The sequence below is a fragment of the Balaenoptera physalus genome (genome assembly GCF_965194825.1).
Source record: "Balaenoptera physalus genome assembly, chromosome: 1".
Taxonomy (NCBI): Eukaryota; Metazoa; Chordata; class Mammalia; order Artiodactyla; family Balaenopteridae; genus Balaenoptera; species Balaenoptera physalus.
The window spans coordinates 82503496-82517419 of NC_138882.1; the positions used below are offsets into that span (position 1 = coordinate 82503496).

At 55.1% G+C, this 13924-nt stretch overlaps 1 protein-coding gene across 10 annotated transcripts in view; it reads left to right on the forward strand.

Annotated features, from left to right (window-relative positions):
• Nucleotides 1-9342, forward strand: part of LOC309658594 (uncharacterized protein) — a 48796-nt gene extending 39454 nt beyond the window's left edge. For 8 of the 10 annotated variants that reach the window (XR_014262287.1, XR_014262289.1, XR_014262290.1 and 5 more), the window contains 2 exons: nucleotides 6302-6419; nucleotides 9009-9342. Coding sequence is in view for 3 of the 10 variants with exons in the window: in XM_082457437.1 (XP_082313563.1) it covers nucleotides 6302-6374 (73 nt within the window). In the remaining 7 variants the exon portion in view is untranslated. Of the gene's footprint in view, nucleotides 1-128; nucleotides 3298-6280; nucleotides 6420-9008 lie in introns of all 10 variants that reach the window. The other 2 variants (XR_014262286.1, XR_014262288.1) reach the window with 2 other exon arrangements.
• The last annotated feature ends 4582 nt before the right edge of the window (nucleotides 9343-13924 follow it).

Below are 13924 nucleotides of genomic sequence, written 5' to 3' on the forward strand. Positions count from 1 at the left end.
GGCTCCAGCAGTAGGGAGGTTGAGGGTTAAATTTCAGGAAGAATTTAACCTAAGCTCATGTAAGATACAGAGTGTATGGATCAGGTAGAGCCTTAGATAGCATCAGCTCTATAGCCCTCATTTTACAGATTCCCAAGAGAGTGGAAGAGGTATGACCAAGGTCACTCAGCTGGTTAGTGGAAAGGCCAAGATCCAGGCTCCTGGTTTCCAGCCTGGCCCTGCTTATTGTGTCTGATACCTCCTTAAGGAGTCTCCCTGCCTGAGTCGGGTGGAGCAGTCCTACTGCAGGTAGGTAGAGTTCACAGGTTGCCCCCATACGAAAAAGGACAGGATGCATGTCCGGGCATGTGAGGTGTCCACACAAGCCAGGAAGAGATGGAACTGACTGCTCTCTCTGAGAAGGCTGGGAAGGGAGGCCTCAGGGAGAAGCACAGGGGAAGGCATACCTAGCAGTAGCTGGTAAGCCCATGGGAGAAAAGGCAAGGGGGCAACAACCTGCCAGGGCAAAGAGGCCAGTGGATGTCCACAGGGAGTCTCCCGAGGCCAGCAAGAGTCACGCAAACTGGAATGGGGCCTGGGAAAGGCCCTTCTGCGTGCCCAGTCCTGCTCCCCCAACACCGCAAGCCTGGAAACAAAGGGGCCATTCTTTCTAGGATTTGATGCCGCCATCTCCGGCTGGCAGTGCCAGGTGGTGGGGGCATCGGGGGTGTCAATCCATTATCGCCCCCAACTCTCTAGGTCCTCTGGGGCTGGATGTTGGGGAGGTGGGTGTTCCATGCTATGTTGCCATGGCAACCACCCCAACCCCCACCTTCCAAAGCACAAAGAGAGACAGCTTGCACCGCCCCCCCACCCAGGAAGAACCTGGGTCTGGTTGGGAATCTTCCCTTGGGAATCCTCCTTTCTGATGCACAAGCCATGGCATGCATACGCATCACCCTCTTTTCAGCTGAAGGTTCGGCCATCAGCAGACCATACAGGCAGGGAGGCTGGTACATCCAGAGTCTATGGGCAAGGTTGTGTAAGTGAGTCCCTTGTACTTAACCCTCTCTCCCCCCAAGCTCTCCTGTCTCTCCTCACCTATAGCCAAGGCCATCCTAGGCCTTCTCAACTGAAGCAACGGTGCCTTCACCTACTGTTTCCCAGAAGCGAAGGACACCTCACTACCCCTAGCAAGCCCCCAGGCTGTGGGAACAGAGAAGATGGGGTCATTCCTGCCACCCTCCATCTGTACCCTCCGCCATTACTCATTAGGCATTCTGCCCCCCTCCTTCCGCTTGTTAAGCCTGATTTGCATACATTTGCATAATACAACTCATTTGCATTCCAGGAGGCTCTTGGTAGGAGCCAGGAAAAATGGGGAGGGGGGTTGGAGAAGAGAGAAAAGGGGAGAGATTTTGTTTTCATCAAAGTGTGTGTGTTGGAGGGGGAGGTGGCAGGAAGAAGACAGAAATAAAAACTCACACTACTTTCTTTCTTCCCTTCTGCCCTCCCTCCCTATGCTACACTCAAATGCCAAAGAGAGATGCCAAGGGGCCGGCTTTTCTGTCCTTTTTTGTCTTGCTTCCTCCGGCCTTGGCTCCCTAGCCTGGCCCCCCACCTTGTTGGGCTCAGGCTTCAGAAAGAAAGGGGCAAGGGTAGGAGGCAAGCTGTGGGAACGGAAGCAGAGGGAGCGAGGGAGGCCACCATCTTAGGTAGCTGGCGCCTATAAAATGGCCGCCTCTGACAGGTGTGGGCCGAGAGCCAGCCTCGGTTGGTGGGCAGGGAGGGAGGTGAGACCATAAGAAGGACTTTCTGGCTGACCAGGAACATTGCTGAGTCTTCCTACTAGTGGAACTGTGAGAAGAGGATGGGGAGTGAAGGAAGGAGGGAGAGATGAGGGATGGCAGCCCCAGAAGAGACATGAACCTCACATAGGATCAGGGGTGGTAGAGAGGCCTCTGTGTTGAGTTTAGTTCCAGACCCCTCATGGGTGCCAGTGGTTAGAGAACTTGGAGGACTATGAAGAGTGTAAAACAAAAATAAGGGAAGAATCAGAAGTGGGAGTATCAGCAGGAAGGGGAGGGGGAGAGGGTAAGGTGTGGGCAGGCAGGATTATCTGTCAGTTTGAGGGTTTCTCTGGGGTCGGTGAAGGGCCGCTCGCTATGTACTTGAGGTGAAGTTCCAAGTCTTCTCTCCTCAGCCCATCAGTCTGGCTTCCACCTTCATAACTGGTGAAACCTGTGCCCTCTCCAGCCTCTCACACAGACTCTTCAACCGGACCCAGTGGCCCTTGCTCAAGCCTGGTGACCTCTGTGGAACATTTCCTACTGATATCCATTTCATACTGATGTCTTCTCCTTTGGCCTTTGGTTCTTCTGTTATATCCCTGATTATTATATCCCTGACTATATCCCTGATTATTATTATTATTATTATTATTATTATTATTATTATATCCCTGTTATATCCCTGATTATTCATTCTGGATTCTAGTCATTCAGTCCTCTGGGTAGATCAGTTCTCCAGCCAGAATTGTTTCCCAAGGTTCTGCTTTCAGCTCTTTTTTTTTTCCCTTTCCACTCATGCTCTTTCACTTTTATCATTTCAACCATCATTTGGAATTAAAACGCTCACTCATTTCTCTAAACTCCAGATTTGCACCCTAACTACTGTGGTCCTGTCATTAGCTCCCAGATCAGACTGGAGTGGTGCATCTGATTGGCTAAGCCTGGACCGCATGACCAGGCCCTAGCTGCAAGGAAACCAGGGAAAGTACCTGTGCTTTTGGCTTCTGTAGTAGCTTATAAGTACAACCTCCCTCCAAAACTCATGAGATGGCCATTCCCCAAACATAGGGAGGGCATTTAGATGCTTACTCACTCGACATTGTGCTTTCAGTCTTGCGCTACATTCCTGCTTCCCCACCTCTATCAATAGCATCATTAAACTTCTAGGTCCTCAGGTGCAAATCCTGAGCATTATCCTGGATTTGCCTTCTTCCTTTCCCCTTCATCCAGATCGGTCACATCAGAACCCATCACTTCGTCCTCAGTAGCGCTTCTCACATCCATGCCTTCCTTTCCCTTACCCATATCTCCATGTCAGCTCATTCACTGAACAGGAATTTATTGGGTGCCTACTGTGTGCCAGGTGCTATGTTGAAGAGGAAGGTGGAATACAAAGCTGCTTTGAGGGCCTAGCAGCCTGGTGGGGGAGGCAGACACGAATAATTACAAGACAGTGTAAAGGCTACTGTCCTGAAGACTTATACAAGGTGCTGTGCAGCATGCGGGCCGGAGCCCTGGGACACCTTAGGTGAGTTAAGGAAGGCTTCCTGGAGTGGAGGAGGCCAAAAGATAAGTGATAAAATAAAGGGGATAAAAGTGATAAAAGTTAAGCAGGGGCTAACAGTCTAAGGAGTCTGACGAAGTGCATGGTGGGGAGTGGACAGCATATGTGAAGGCAAGGAGGTAGGAAAGAGCATGTTGTGTCAGGTGACTAGAGTGTCCCTCAGAGGTAGTCTGGACTGGGAGGAGATGGGAAATGGAGGCAGAAGTTCAGTTATCAGGAGCCTTGTGTGCTTCACCAGGGAGACTGGATTTGATAGGGGCACTGGGCAGTTAGCTGACAGCCTCAGAGGTGCTGAGTGCAGAGTATGGCTCGGGGACAGCACATAACCACCCCCAGGATGAAGGGGGAAACCCGAAGCTAGCTGCCCGCTGAGCCCAGCACCCACCAGATACTTAACTGGCTCTTGGCTGGTTCTGAACAAATAGAGGAATGTGAAAGGAGTGGGAGCCACCTGAAGAAGGGTCTCTGCCTCTCCCCCCTCTAGAATCACCCTCACTCCTCTCTACCCACACACACCTGCATGGTCGGGGCAGGCTCAGGGGAGCTCCCTGGGAAGAGATGTGGAGAAGCCAAGGTTGGTCCCCAGCACAGTGAGTGCCCTGAGGTCAGGACAGGAGATGGACCTCTGGGGACTGGAGTGAAGAACAGAGAAGTTCAGTCCTGGAAACTTCCTGGAGGAGGGAGTGGGAAAAGGGGTAAGGGAGGGTCCAGAGGTGGGCCAAGGCTCTGAGGAGATTCTTCCTAGAGAAGGGGTGAGAGGCTGGAGAGACAGCTGAGGAGATGACGATGCCACTGCCGGCCACTAGGGAGGAATGTAAGTGGGTGTGCCGCCTACCGCCCCTCCCCCAGGCGCAGCCTCTGCACAAAGACCTCTCTGTGAGTAGCTGTGGAAGTGGCCATGTCAGGTGCGGGGGCTTAGCTCCCAGGGCCCACTGGGAGTGGGCTGGAATGGGGTTGGAGGAGGGGAGGGTGAGGGGTGGCCTCAAGCTTTAGCCAGGTCCTCGAAGGAACCAGAAGCTGAGGTTTGGCCAGGTCTCACAGTGAGGCCGTCCATGGTAGAGCCGTTCCCAGGACAAGCTCCCCTCCAGCGCCAAGGCTCTGCCCCTGCTCCCTCCCCATGTCTTTCCAGGTGTAACTCCGATCCTGCCAGGCCTGTCCAGCCTCCCTTCCCCAACTGTACATGCCCTCCCATAGTGCCTCTGCGGCTGGCCCCGCCCGGAGCCTCTCTCTCCTTCCAGCATAGAGTCCCCTCCAGCTCTGCACAGAGCTCCCCGTGCAGGGAGGGCTATGTTGGGAGGGTGGAAATTCAAGACTGACCAGAGCCCGAAAAGGAGTCCAAGGTCCCCTCGGTCTCCACACCCAGGGGAGGTTTCTCTCCTTGCCTGGCCTCAGTGTCACTTATGCTAATCGGCAGTGTGGGTAGACCTTCTCCCGTACCTCCAACCCTCCGTTGGGTACACCGTCCCTGCTAATAAAAGTTTGGATCTGGGGCACTGGAAGCGGTAGAATGACAGTGGACACACCTAGCTGGCAGGTCGCTCACAGATTTGATAGAGGGGCTCCGGCCATAGGAAGAACAGCAAAAGAAGGAGGTTTTGGTTTTCGACTCTGGAATAGGACAGGCTGGTCGAGATACAAATTCTATCTTCCCTCCTTGACTAGCTGGGTGGCCTTAGGCAAGTCACTTAACGCCTTTGGATCCTAACTTCCTTCCACGGTTATCCTGAGGATCAGATAGGTCGGTGTGGATGAAAGTGTTTTCAAGGTTGTGTGCAGATGTCCAGTGCCCATTCTAAATGCTGAGGGACACAGAGTTAGAGGGGCCACGATAGGCAGATGGGGACAATCGAGGAAGGCTTCCGGAGTTTGGAAATGAGGGAGTGGGTTGCTGGGGAGGAGAGTGAAGGGACTCTGGGTGCAAAACGTGATGAAGCCCTGTCTGGGAAGCGTGGCGGGGCTCCGCGGACTGGCTGGGGCTCTCTGGTCTCAAGCAGGTGAGCCTCTTGCTGAGACAGGTTTGGGAAGCACTTGTTTTTAACAACTATGTGGTGAAATGGACTCCATGACCACAGCTTCTTTCATCCTTCTCAGGAAGAACTTCCCGCTGGCCCTGTGTAAATACTGTCCAGCCATTCCGGGAAGAGAGGAGGGGTGGAGTGAAGCTCGATTTCCCTTCATGGCCCTAACCCACTCTGCTCCCTCATCTCAGTGCTCTCCAGAGGGAGCCTTAGCCGGACATTGTGACCCTCCACTGAATGTGTACAAAATGGTAGCTCCGAGCCTTGCCACTTAGGACCCTCCCAAGTCCTTGATTTTAAGGTTCCTCAGCACCGTCAGGAGTGAGCCAAATTCAGACCAGCTTAGATCTCTCGGCTGGTGGGCCAGGGAGACTTTGAGCAGGAGGGTCTTTTGTCTCTAAGCAGTCATCCCTTGTTGTACAAACAAGAGTCCCGAGGAGGAATCCCCACAGATAGCAATGGAGCCTTTAGGCCTGGAGGGAAGGGACAGGCTGAGGCTGGCATATGGAGGGAGAGCCCTGGGCACAGGGTCATGAGCTTCACCCAGCTGGGGCTACCTTCTGCTGGGTTTGTCCATCTGGCACCAGCTGGCTTGCCGGCACTGCCCCCGCAACCAACCAGACTCCTTCTTCTTCTGTTACCATGGCAATTGGCTGCCATCTTGTACTTGGGGCACTATCTCATATCTGGATTTTCCCATGGGGTTCCTGGAGGATGGGAGATAGGTCTCCAGGGGATTTATCCCTCCTCTTGATATCCATCCAATAAAAAATCATATTAATATATGGTTTTTAAAAATAGCCAAAACGAAGGCTTACTATATGTCAGGCTCTGCTAAATACTCTCTATGTGTTATTTAACATGGATAAGAAAGCATTAATGAGGCAAAATTTAAGAGGTTCCCACTCAGTTTCCTGTTTCTTTGACAGACTTTTCCTCTCTCCAACCAGGAAATTCCATGATCTTGCTTACTGCTGTCTTGGGAAGTCCTTCCCAGTGTCTAACCAAGATCTGTACTACTGAAGTACCAGTTCTTTGACCCTTGGCTTGACATGGCTCATCTGAGAGGTAAGGAAGGAACTGCCACCCAGCTTTAGTCACTTTATTGAGCTTCCTGGACTCCAGCTGTTGGGATAGGGAAACTGAGACTTGGCCGGATTGGTGACAGGCCCAAGTGCCCCTTAAAGACTTGGAGGTCCCAAGTCTAAAAGCTTTTGTTTAGAGAAGTGGAGTCAGTGTCACAAATGCTTTGAAATTTCCCTTCCTTGCCCCCATCCCTACCCAAAGAAAGAGGCAGGAGCCAGAGACCACTGGCAAGTGATAGTCTTCTAGCTCGGGTGCAATGGGGGTGGAAGGCAGTCTCCCCCTACAGCCACTGGGGACGTTCCAGCAGGGTCCCTGAGAGATCCTGGGAGGGTAAGAATTCCCTCCCTCTGTAGCTCAAGCAGAAGGCTGAGAATGGTCACCTTGAGCTAGAGGGGCACCTCTAAGGGGCACTGTGCCGGGGCCAGCTTTGCAAGGGAATCCTGAACGAGGAGCGGGTGGAGAGAGAAAGGAGGCCATTCTCAACTGAGGAAGGGTGGGCTGGCAGGGAGGGGCTAGGGATAATTTACGATATCACTGTTCTTCGCCCTGCTTTCCCAGCCCCCACCCTCTTCCCAGCCCCCACCCTCTTCCCAGCCCCCTGCTACTGTACGGTTGCTAGGAGATGCTCCCTCTGTCTGGAGCTGGGAGGGTGTACCAGGCGGAGACTGTTCCATCTGGACTCCTCCTCCCCCACCCAGGGGAGGGCCCTGCGCTGGGCTTCATCTACCACCCCTTCCCAGGCCCCGAGAGACACCAGTTTCCTCTGCTGTTCCCCCAAATCCAGCCAGCCTGGGGCTAGCAGGGTTCCCAGACAGGCTGAGGATCTGGAGCAAGGAAGGGAAAGGGAGCTGTGGAGGGAGAGGCTAACAGACTTAGCGGGCACTGAGGAGAAGCTGGCTCACGTCGGGGCCTCTGGGAGCCAGCCCAGGCTGGGAGTAGGGCCACAGGGGGTCAGGGACACAGGCCTCAAGGAGCCCAGGTCTGAGGGAGACTGAGTCCTTACCTTTGGGGAGCTTCCAGTTTGATGGGTGAGGCAGGCCTCCCATCCCCACCCCTCCATAGTATGGTCAAGGTCAAGGTTAGGGACTGGCAAAGGTGGGGTTGGGGGCAGGGAAGGGAAGGAGGAGGTGGGACAGGGACGACGGAGGCAAGTCTGGAAAGTCTGAGAGTCTAGGTAGGAGGAAGGTGACACTGATCTGAGCAGAGCTGGGCAGCGCAGCGGTGTGGCCTAGATCCCCTTCTCTTTCTGAAATTCTCTTCTCAGATTTTAAAGCCGTTGGAGAAGTCGGGTGAGGTGAACTTTGGGGGCTCCCAACTCCGGGTGGGGCAGGAAAGGAATGCTGTGCCCACAGCTGTGCTTCTGACACCTGATTTCTATGTAGCCCCTATTGATTTTATTCTTTCCTAGGCACAGCTTCCCTCCACCCCAGGAAGGAAGGGACTAACCTTGATCTGGCACCCACTTGCTTGTGTAAGCCCTTTCCTAGCCATTGTCTCAGTTAATCTTCCAACGGTCCTGAAAACTGGGTGATACTGTCCCCACTTTACAAAGGCATAATCAGAGCCCCAAGTCATAGGACTAGTAAGTTGGGCTGGGCTTCAAATGGGACTTGGTGGCTCCCAAAGCATAGTCTGTGTCCCTCAGAAGTGCTGACTTCCTGCAGAACATGTTCCAAACACAATCGGAGGGACTGAGAGGAGAGACGACCAGATGGGCAGGGGGCCTTCTCTGCATGTTCTCAGGGGAGGAAGGGGCGCTCCTTCTCAGGTGCAGGAGTGAAGTCTGAGGAATGCTGAAACAGTCCTTGCAGGTTAAAGACAGGACTGGGGGGACTTCCCTGGTGGCGCAGTGGTTAAGAATCCGCCTGCCAATGCAAGGGACACGGGTTTGAGCCCTGGTCCGGGAAGATCCCACATGCCGCGCAGCAACTAAGCCCGTGCGCCACAACTACCGAGCCCGCGCTCTAGAGCCCGTGAACCACAACTACTGAGCCCGCGTGTCACAACTACTGAAGCCCGTGCGCCTAGAGCCCGTGCTCCACAACAAGAGAAGCCACCGCAATGAGAAGCCTGCGCACCACAACGAAGAGTAGCCCCCGCTCACCACAACTAGAGAAAGCCCGCACGCAGCAACGAAAACCCAACACAGCCAAAAATAAATAAATACATTAAAAAAAAAAAAAAGACAGGACTGGGGAAGAGGCCATGGGAGCTGTAGAAGTCAACAAAATCTTCCCAGGTTTGTCCCTAGCCAAGGAAATATGCCTTCTGTCTTCCTGAAGCAAGTCCCTTGGGCCACCGCCTAGCCTCTCACCTGTCTGGGATCTGAGTTCCTGCCCTGGGCATGCCCTCTCTGCCTCCCCCTCCACACACACGACCCCTGCCATGGCCCTGCGTAGAGCACCTAGAAGACGTTCCTAGACTCATCCATTGTCACGGTGGCCCCCTTTTACATGGCGCCCTCCCCGGTCTCTCGCCTTTCCTGGCCACTGGATGCCTGTCCTCTGCCTCCTGCTAAGGTCTCCATCCAAAGAGAACCTTTTTCAATCTTGACATTTTTTTTCTTTTCAGACCAAAAAGAAGAACCTACTTCACCCAGCTGGCTTGGGTTCCCTCTGAGAAGCCGTCCTGATTGACTGAAAGACAAGGCTAAAGTCTAGCAAGTTGAAGAGCTCTTTCAAGAAGCCTTTGAGCCAGAGAGAAGTGGGGAGGCCCTAGCCTCCAGCCTGGGCAGCCCACTGTACCTGGAGCCACCTGGGATAAGACTTTGCTTCACGACTGCTCCCAGGTCTACAAGCTGTCCGTCCCACCCGTCCTGGTCTCTCTTGTGTTGTCTGAGCTGAGATTCCTCTGAGATGGAAGTCCGATCTCCTGTCTAATAAAGACTCTTGAATACTGAACAACAGTACTAGTGGATGTACCTGGGCAGGGGAGGGGCTAAATGAGAGGAGGGCAGTACCGGGCTCCCTCTAAGAGACCAATGCTATAAAAGCCACCGTTGCAACAAAAGGGGGACGCCTCACTAAGACGGAACTCCCACCTGTGGGGGGTGGGTTGGGGAGGAAAGATCTTGGCTCCTTCCACCTCTCTGAGCCACCCCAAGGCCCCTGGGAACACCATCTATGATCTGGTCAGTCCCAACTCAGAGCAGTGGGCTGATGCTCCCAGCCAAGGAGGCCCCTAGGTACCACCCCAAGGACCAAGAGGATGGGAGAGGGTGGGGTTGCTCCCCCAGAGCGCCTGTGTGGGAGGTCACTGGATGGCCCTCTGTCTCAGCCACAAAGGGACACATCCTTAGAAATGTCCTCCAGGGTTTGAACAGACCAGAGAGAAAGAGCATCCCTGCTTCACAGGGCCACCCACTCCTGCTTCCTCTCTGTCCACCCTCAGTAGAGGCAGACGGGGATGAATATGCCTAACAAGAGGGATTCAGGTTAGACAGCAGGTAGGACTTCCCAACAATACCTGGGAGGGAACCTGAGGGAGCAGGGGAACCACAGCAAGAAGGAGCTGTGCTCTTGGCCTCATTTCCCCCGTAACACACCTGCGTAAAACATGCTCCCCCAAAAGATAGCGCCCCCCCTCCAATCTCTAGAGAGTTCCTGCTGGAAAGTGTTAGCAGAGTCCAGAGTGCCAGCTCCTTTTAAGCCTTCTACCACTCCCTAAAGAGTCCTTCCTCCCATCTAACAACAATCCCTCCATGGAACTATAGCTGGAATCCTGGGATTTTTCTAAATAAAAAGGCTTAAGATAATACACACGGTTCAATTCCAACAGCACAAGAGGGAAAGTATGCCTCTTACCCTCCCCTGTTCCCAGCCACCCACCTCCTCTCCCAAGAGGCAACCACTGGTGCCTATGTCCTCCCCGAGATACTCTGTGCATCCAAGCACGTATGTCTACACACCCCTCCCCTTCCATTTAAACACTGACCACAGCATTTTTAGCTCCTCTAGACCAGGGCTCCTAGCCTCAGGTCAAGATGAACCACAGGGGATCCTTGCATCTGCTGAAATTGCATACAGAATGCTGGCTAGGCACCTGGGCATGATTTCCAGGAAGAAGGAATTCATTAAGAGCCACCTGGTCTAGCCCAGCTCCTCATTTTACAGAGGAAACTGAGGCCAGAGAGGGGAAGAGCTGTGTCCAGGGTCCTCAGCATGGTGGAGGCCCATGAGGAGAATTCCAAGCTCCCCTAACCTACATTCCAAGGAGCCCCAGGATCCTCCACAAGGACAGGGTCTAGGAGGGCTGACTGAGGCCAAGGATGCACCCAGGAAAAGGCAGTTCCATTTGTATCACAATCTGGCATATTTAAGGGGCGGAGCCTGGGCTCACCAGGTCAGGCAAGTGCTTCTGAAGTCCCCAGACCTCCTTTCAGGATCCTTCCCACTGCGCAGCCTTGCAAGGACCCATTGCAGCCTTGGGGTCAGCCCCCAGAGGAGGAGGGGTGAATGGAGACAGGGTCTGGCCTGGGATCAGCAAGAAGGAAGTTGCCCGGGTCTGCCCTCCCCCTCCCCCTGCTTTTGTTTGGACCCTGGAGGCTAAGCATCAACCCTCTATGGCTTCCTTACTCTCTGGATATTGGGGGGCCTGGGCAGGGAAAAGCAGCCCTCTGCCTCCATTAGTGGCCTGGTCTCCTGGCTTGGAAGGGAGGCTCCTGGTGAAGGAGCTGGGGCGGCAGGAGGAGGTGGGAGGAAGGACTTATCTGAGCACAGGAAAAGAAAGCCGGACACTAGTGACAGCAGGTGGGAGAGGAGCCACAGAGGGTGGGCTGCCTTTTGGAAACAGAAAGACCCAGACCCAGACAGGGGCAGAAGGGGTACGGAGGGAACCCTCCCTCAACAGGGATGCCAGGACTGGGCTGGGAGGGTCCAGGCAGACACTTAAGAATCTGCTCTCAGAGTCCCACTGAGCATATGCAGATGAGGCCTGTCTGTATGCAAATGAGACCGTCTGTATGCAGATGAGGAAAGAGGGCATTCTCTTCTCAGGGTTACCATAGAGCCCATCCCTACCCCCTTCCCTCAGGGCCCCAGGTGCAGGGCAGCCTGCGAAGAGGCCAGGCCTGGGGAGGAGCAACCTGCAATAGAAGGTTAGACTTCGGGAAGAACTTACCAAAGGAAAATGGCCAGTCCTGTGAAATGAACTGTAGAGGAAATGAGGAATATAGAGGGGCTGCTGAGAGAGCCAGGCAAAAAAGATGGGGGTGGACTGTGAAAGAACAGTCACCCAGAAACGCAGGCAGACTGCAGAAAGCTTTGAAAGGGAGGCAGGAAAAAAAAGAACTTCGACTGAGTATCCACTTTGTGCCAGGTCCCACATGGAGTGTCTCACTATTCGGTGATAACCCTGTGAGGCCTTTCACAGATGAGGCCCAGACAGACTGACAGGTACAGGTCACACAGTTTGCAAATGGCAGGGCCCCGGGCTGTCTGACTCCATGGCAGGCAGCCACTGCTTAGGATCTCCTTGCTCCTCCCTTCTGGCAAGCCGCTCCTCCTAACCTGAGGGAAACTGAAGGGCCTTAGGGGTTGGGAGGCTGTGCCTGAGTGAGGAGTGCTGCTACCCGCTGAGGGGAGGTCTGGCTGGGTCTCAGGCCCAGAGAGGGCCTGCCGAGGACTGGGAACTGGCAGTGGAAGGTAGGGTGTGGCTGTGAGGGTAGCTGAGTGGGCAGAAGCCGGGAGAGGGACATCAGGGCTGGGAAGGACGCCAGGGATAATACAGTGGGAGAAACTGAGGCCCACAGGGATTGGGAGGGTTGCCCTCCTCACTCAGCAGATCCAGGTCCAAGCTGGGCCTGAACCCAAGGCACTGGGCCCCCAGCCAAGGGCCCCTTCCTGGGAATGCAGAGGCTGGGAGTCGGGGCGTCTTGGAGAATAGCCTCTCCTCTTCCTTCGGTGGCCCCTGGTCCCCCACATCCCATGGTGTAGCCAAGGGCTTTGTGGGGAATCCGTGGGGAAGAGAGGCCCCTTGTTGGCCCATTCATCGTGCTGGAGGCTCGGCCAATGCCAGCCCAGGCACCGGCTGGGCTCTCCTTCCTGGGGGTGCCAGCCGGCCCCCACCCACTGCCACTGCCCGCTCCCCAGCTCTGGTGTTTCCTGGAGCCTCAGGGCTTTGGCCCTGGTCCCGGCTGAAGGATGGCGGGGAGCCCCAGCCCCCGCGCCCCCCGCACCTCGCCTTTCACACGCTGGCACCAGAGCCGTGGGAACGCTGGACGGCAGCTGGGCACCGGTGCCCGGCTCTGCCCACCCCCAGCCCGGCCGACCTCAGAGAGGGGAGAGGAACAGGCTGCCCCAAAAAAAGGCCCCCTCCGGGATGGGGCCCTAGAAATCCTTAGCACTAATTATGAATCTGGGGACAAACAAGGCATTTGCAAGTCAATTAGTGACAGAACTTTCCCAGGAAAGAGCTTCATCCAGGCTCAGCTTCAGACAGGGCCACATGCTGGGTCATCGTGTCCCTCCCCCTGCCTCTGCCCTGCTCAGAGCTCAGGGACAGAGGCCGCCCGATGTTCTGCCAGCCCCTACGTGGCGGAGGGTCTCAGAGCCCTGATGGGCAATGTGGGGCAGGAGGGCAAGGCTGCACTCTGCTGAGGTCAACTGGAGGTCACTATAGCGCTGCCACCAGGAGACGTCCTGTCAGGGCCCCGGCCTCAGTTCCACCTGTGACAGAACCTGGCTGCTCCTGGATGGAATTGTCAAGGAGACAGCTGGCCCGGACAGGGTGGCATGGATGGGTTGACAGGAAAATAGAAGTCATTGTGAAAGGGCCAGGGGGACATGCTACCCGGAGGACACAAAGAAACCAGGACAGGAGGAGACCAAGGGAGAGACAAGTGGTCCCAGGCATCTCAGCTCGTGCCCAGGCAGGAGGCATGTAATCCGAGGGGGCTCAGCCGCACATGTGGGAACTTCAGGCGGACCAGCCGGCCATCTGGGGCCACTTCCCATAGAGAGGGCGACAGAGCCCGTGAGGCGGCTGCTCCCAGGCGGGGAGGCCTTTAGCTGGGAGAGGGGCTCTCTGCTGAGAGGACCCCTTAATTGGGGGAAGAGAGTGAGGGAAGGGGCTATTTGGGGCAAAAGCCCTAGAGCCAGCCTCGCCATCTGAGGGAGATTAAGGGATTATAATTAAAATGCGTTTGAGGGACTCCAAGCAGGTGGGTTGGGGCTGGTGCTAACGATCTAATTGCTGCCTTTAGCCAGGGCTTTAGCCGGGGCCTGGCTGCTGGGGCTCGGTAATGAGTGGGGGTGGGTTCCTTTTAAAGGAGGGTGGGTGAGAAGAGGCGGAGCTGAGGGGCCAGGAGGGGCAATCTTTCTCTCCACTGTGAACACCTCAGCTCACAGGGTCCCGTGCCCGGCGGGGCTCCCCCTACTGCTCTCCCTGAGAAACCAAGGGGAAGGCTGCGGCTCAGTGGAGCTCTGGGAGGCCTGGAGAAGAATCTGGGGGGCCAGGAGTGAGCAAAGAGGATACTTACGTTCCCACAG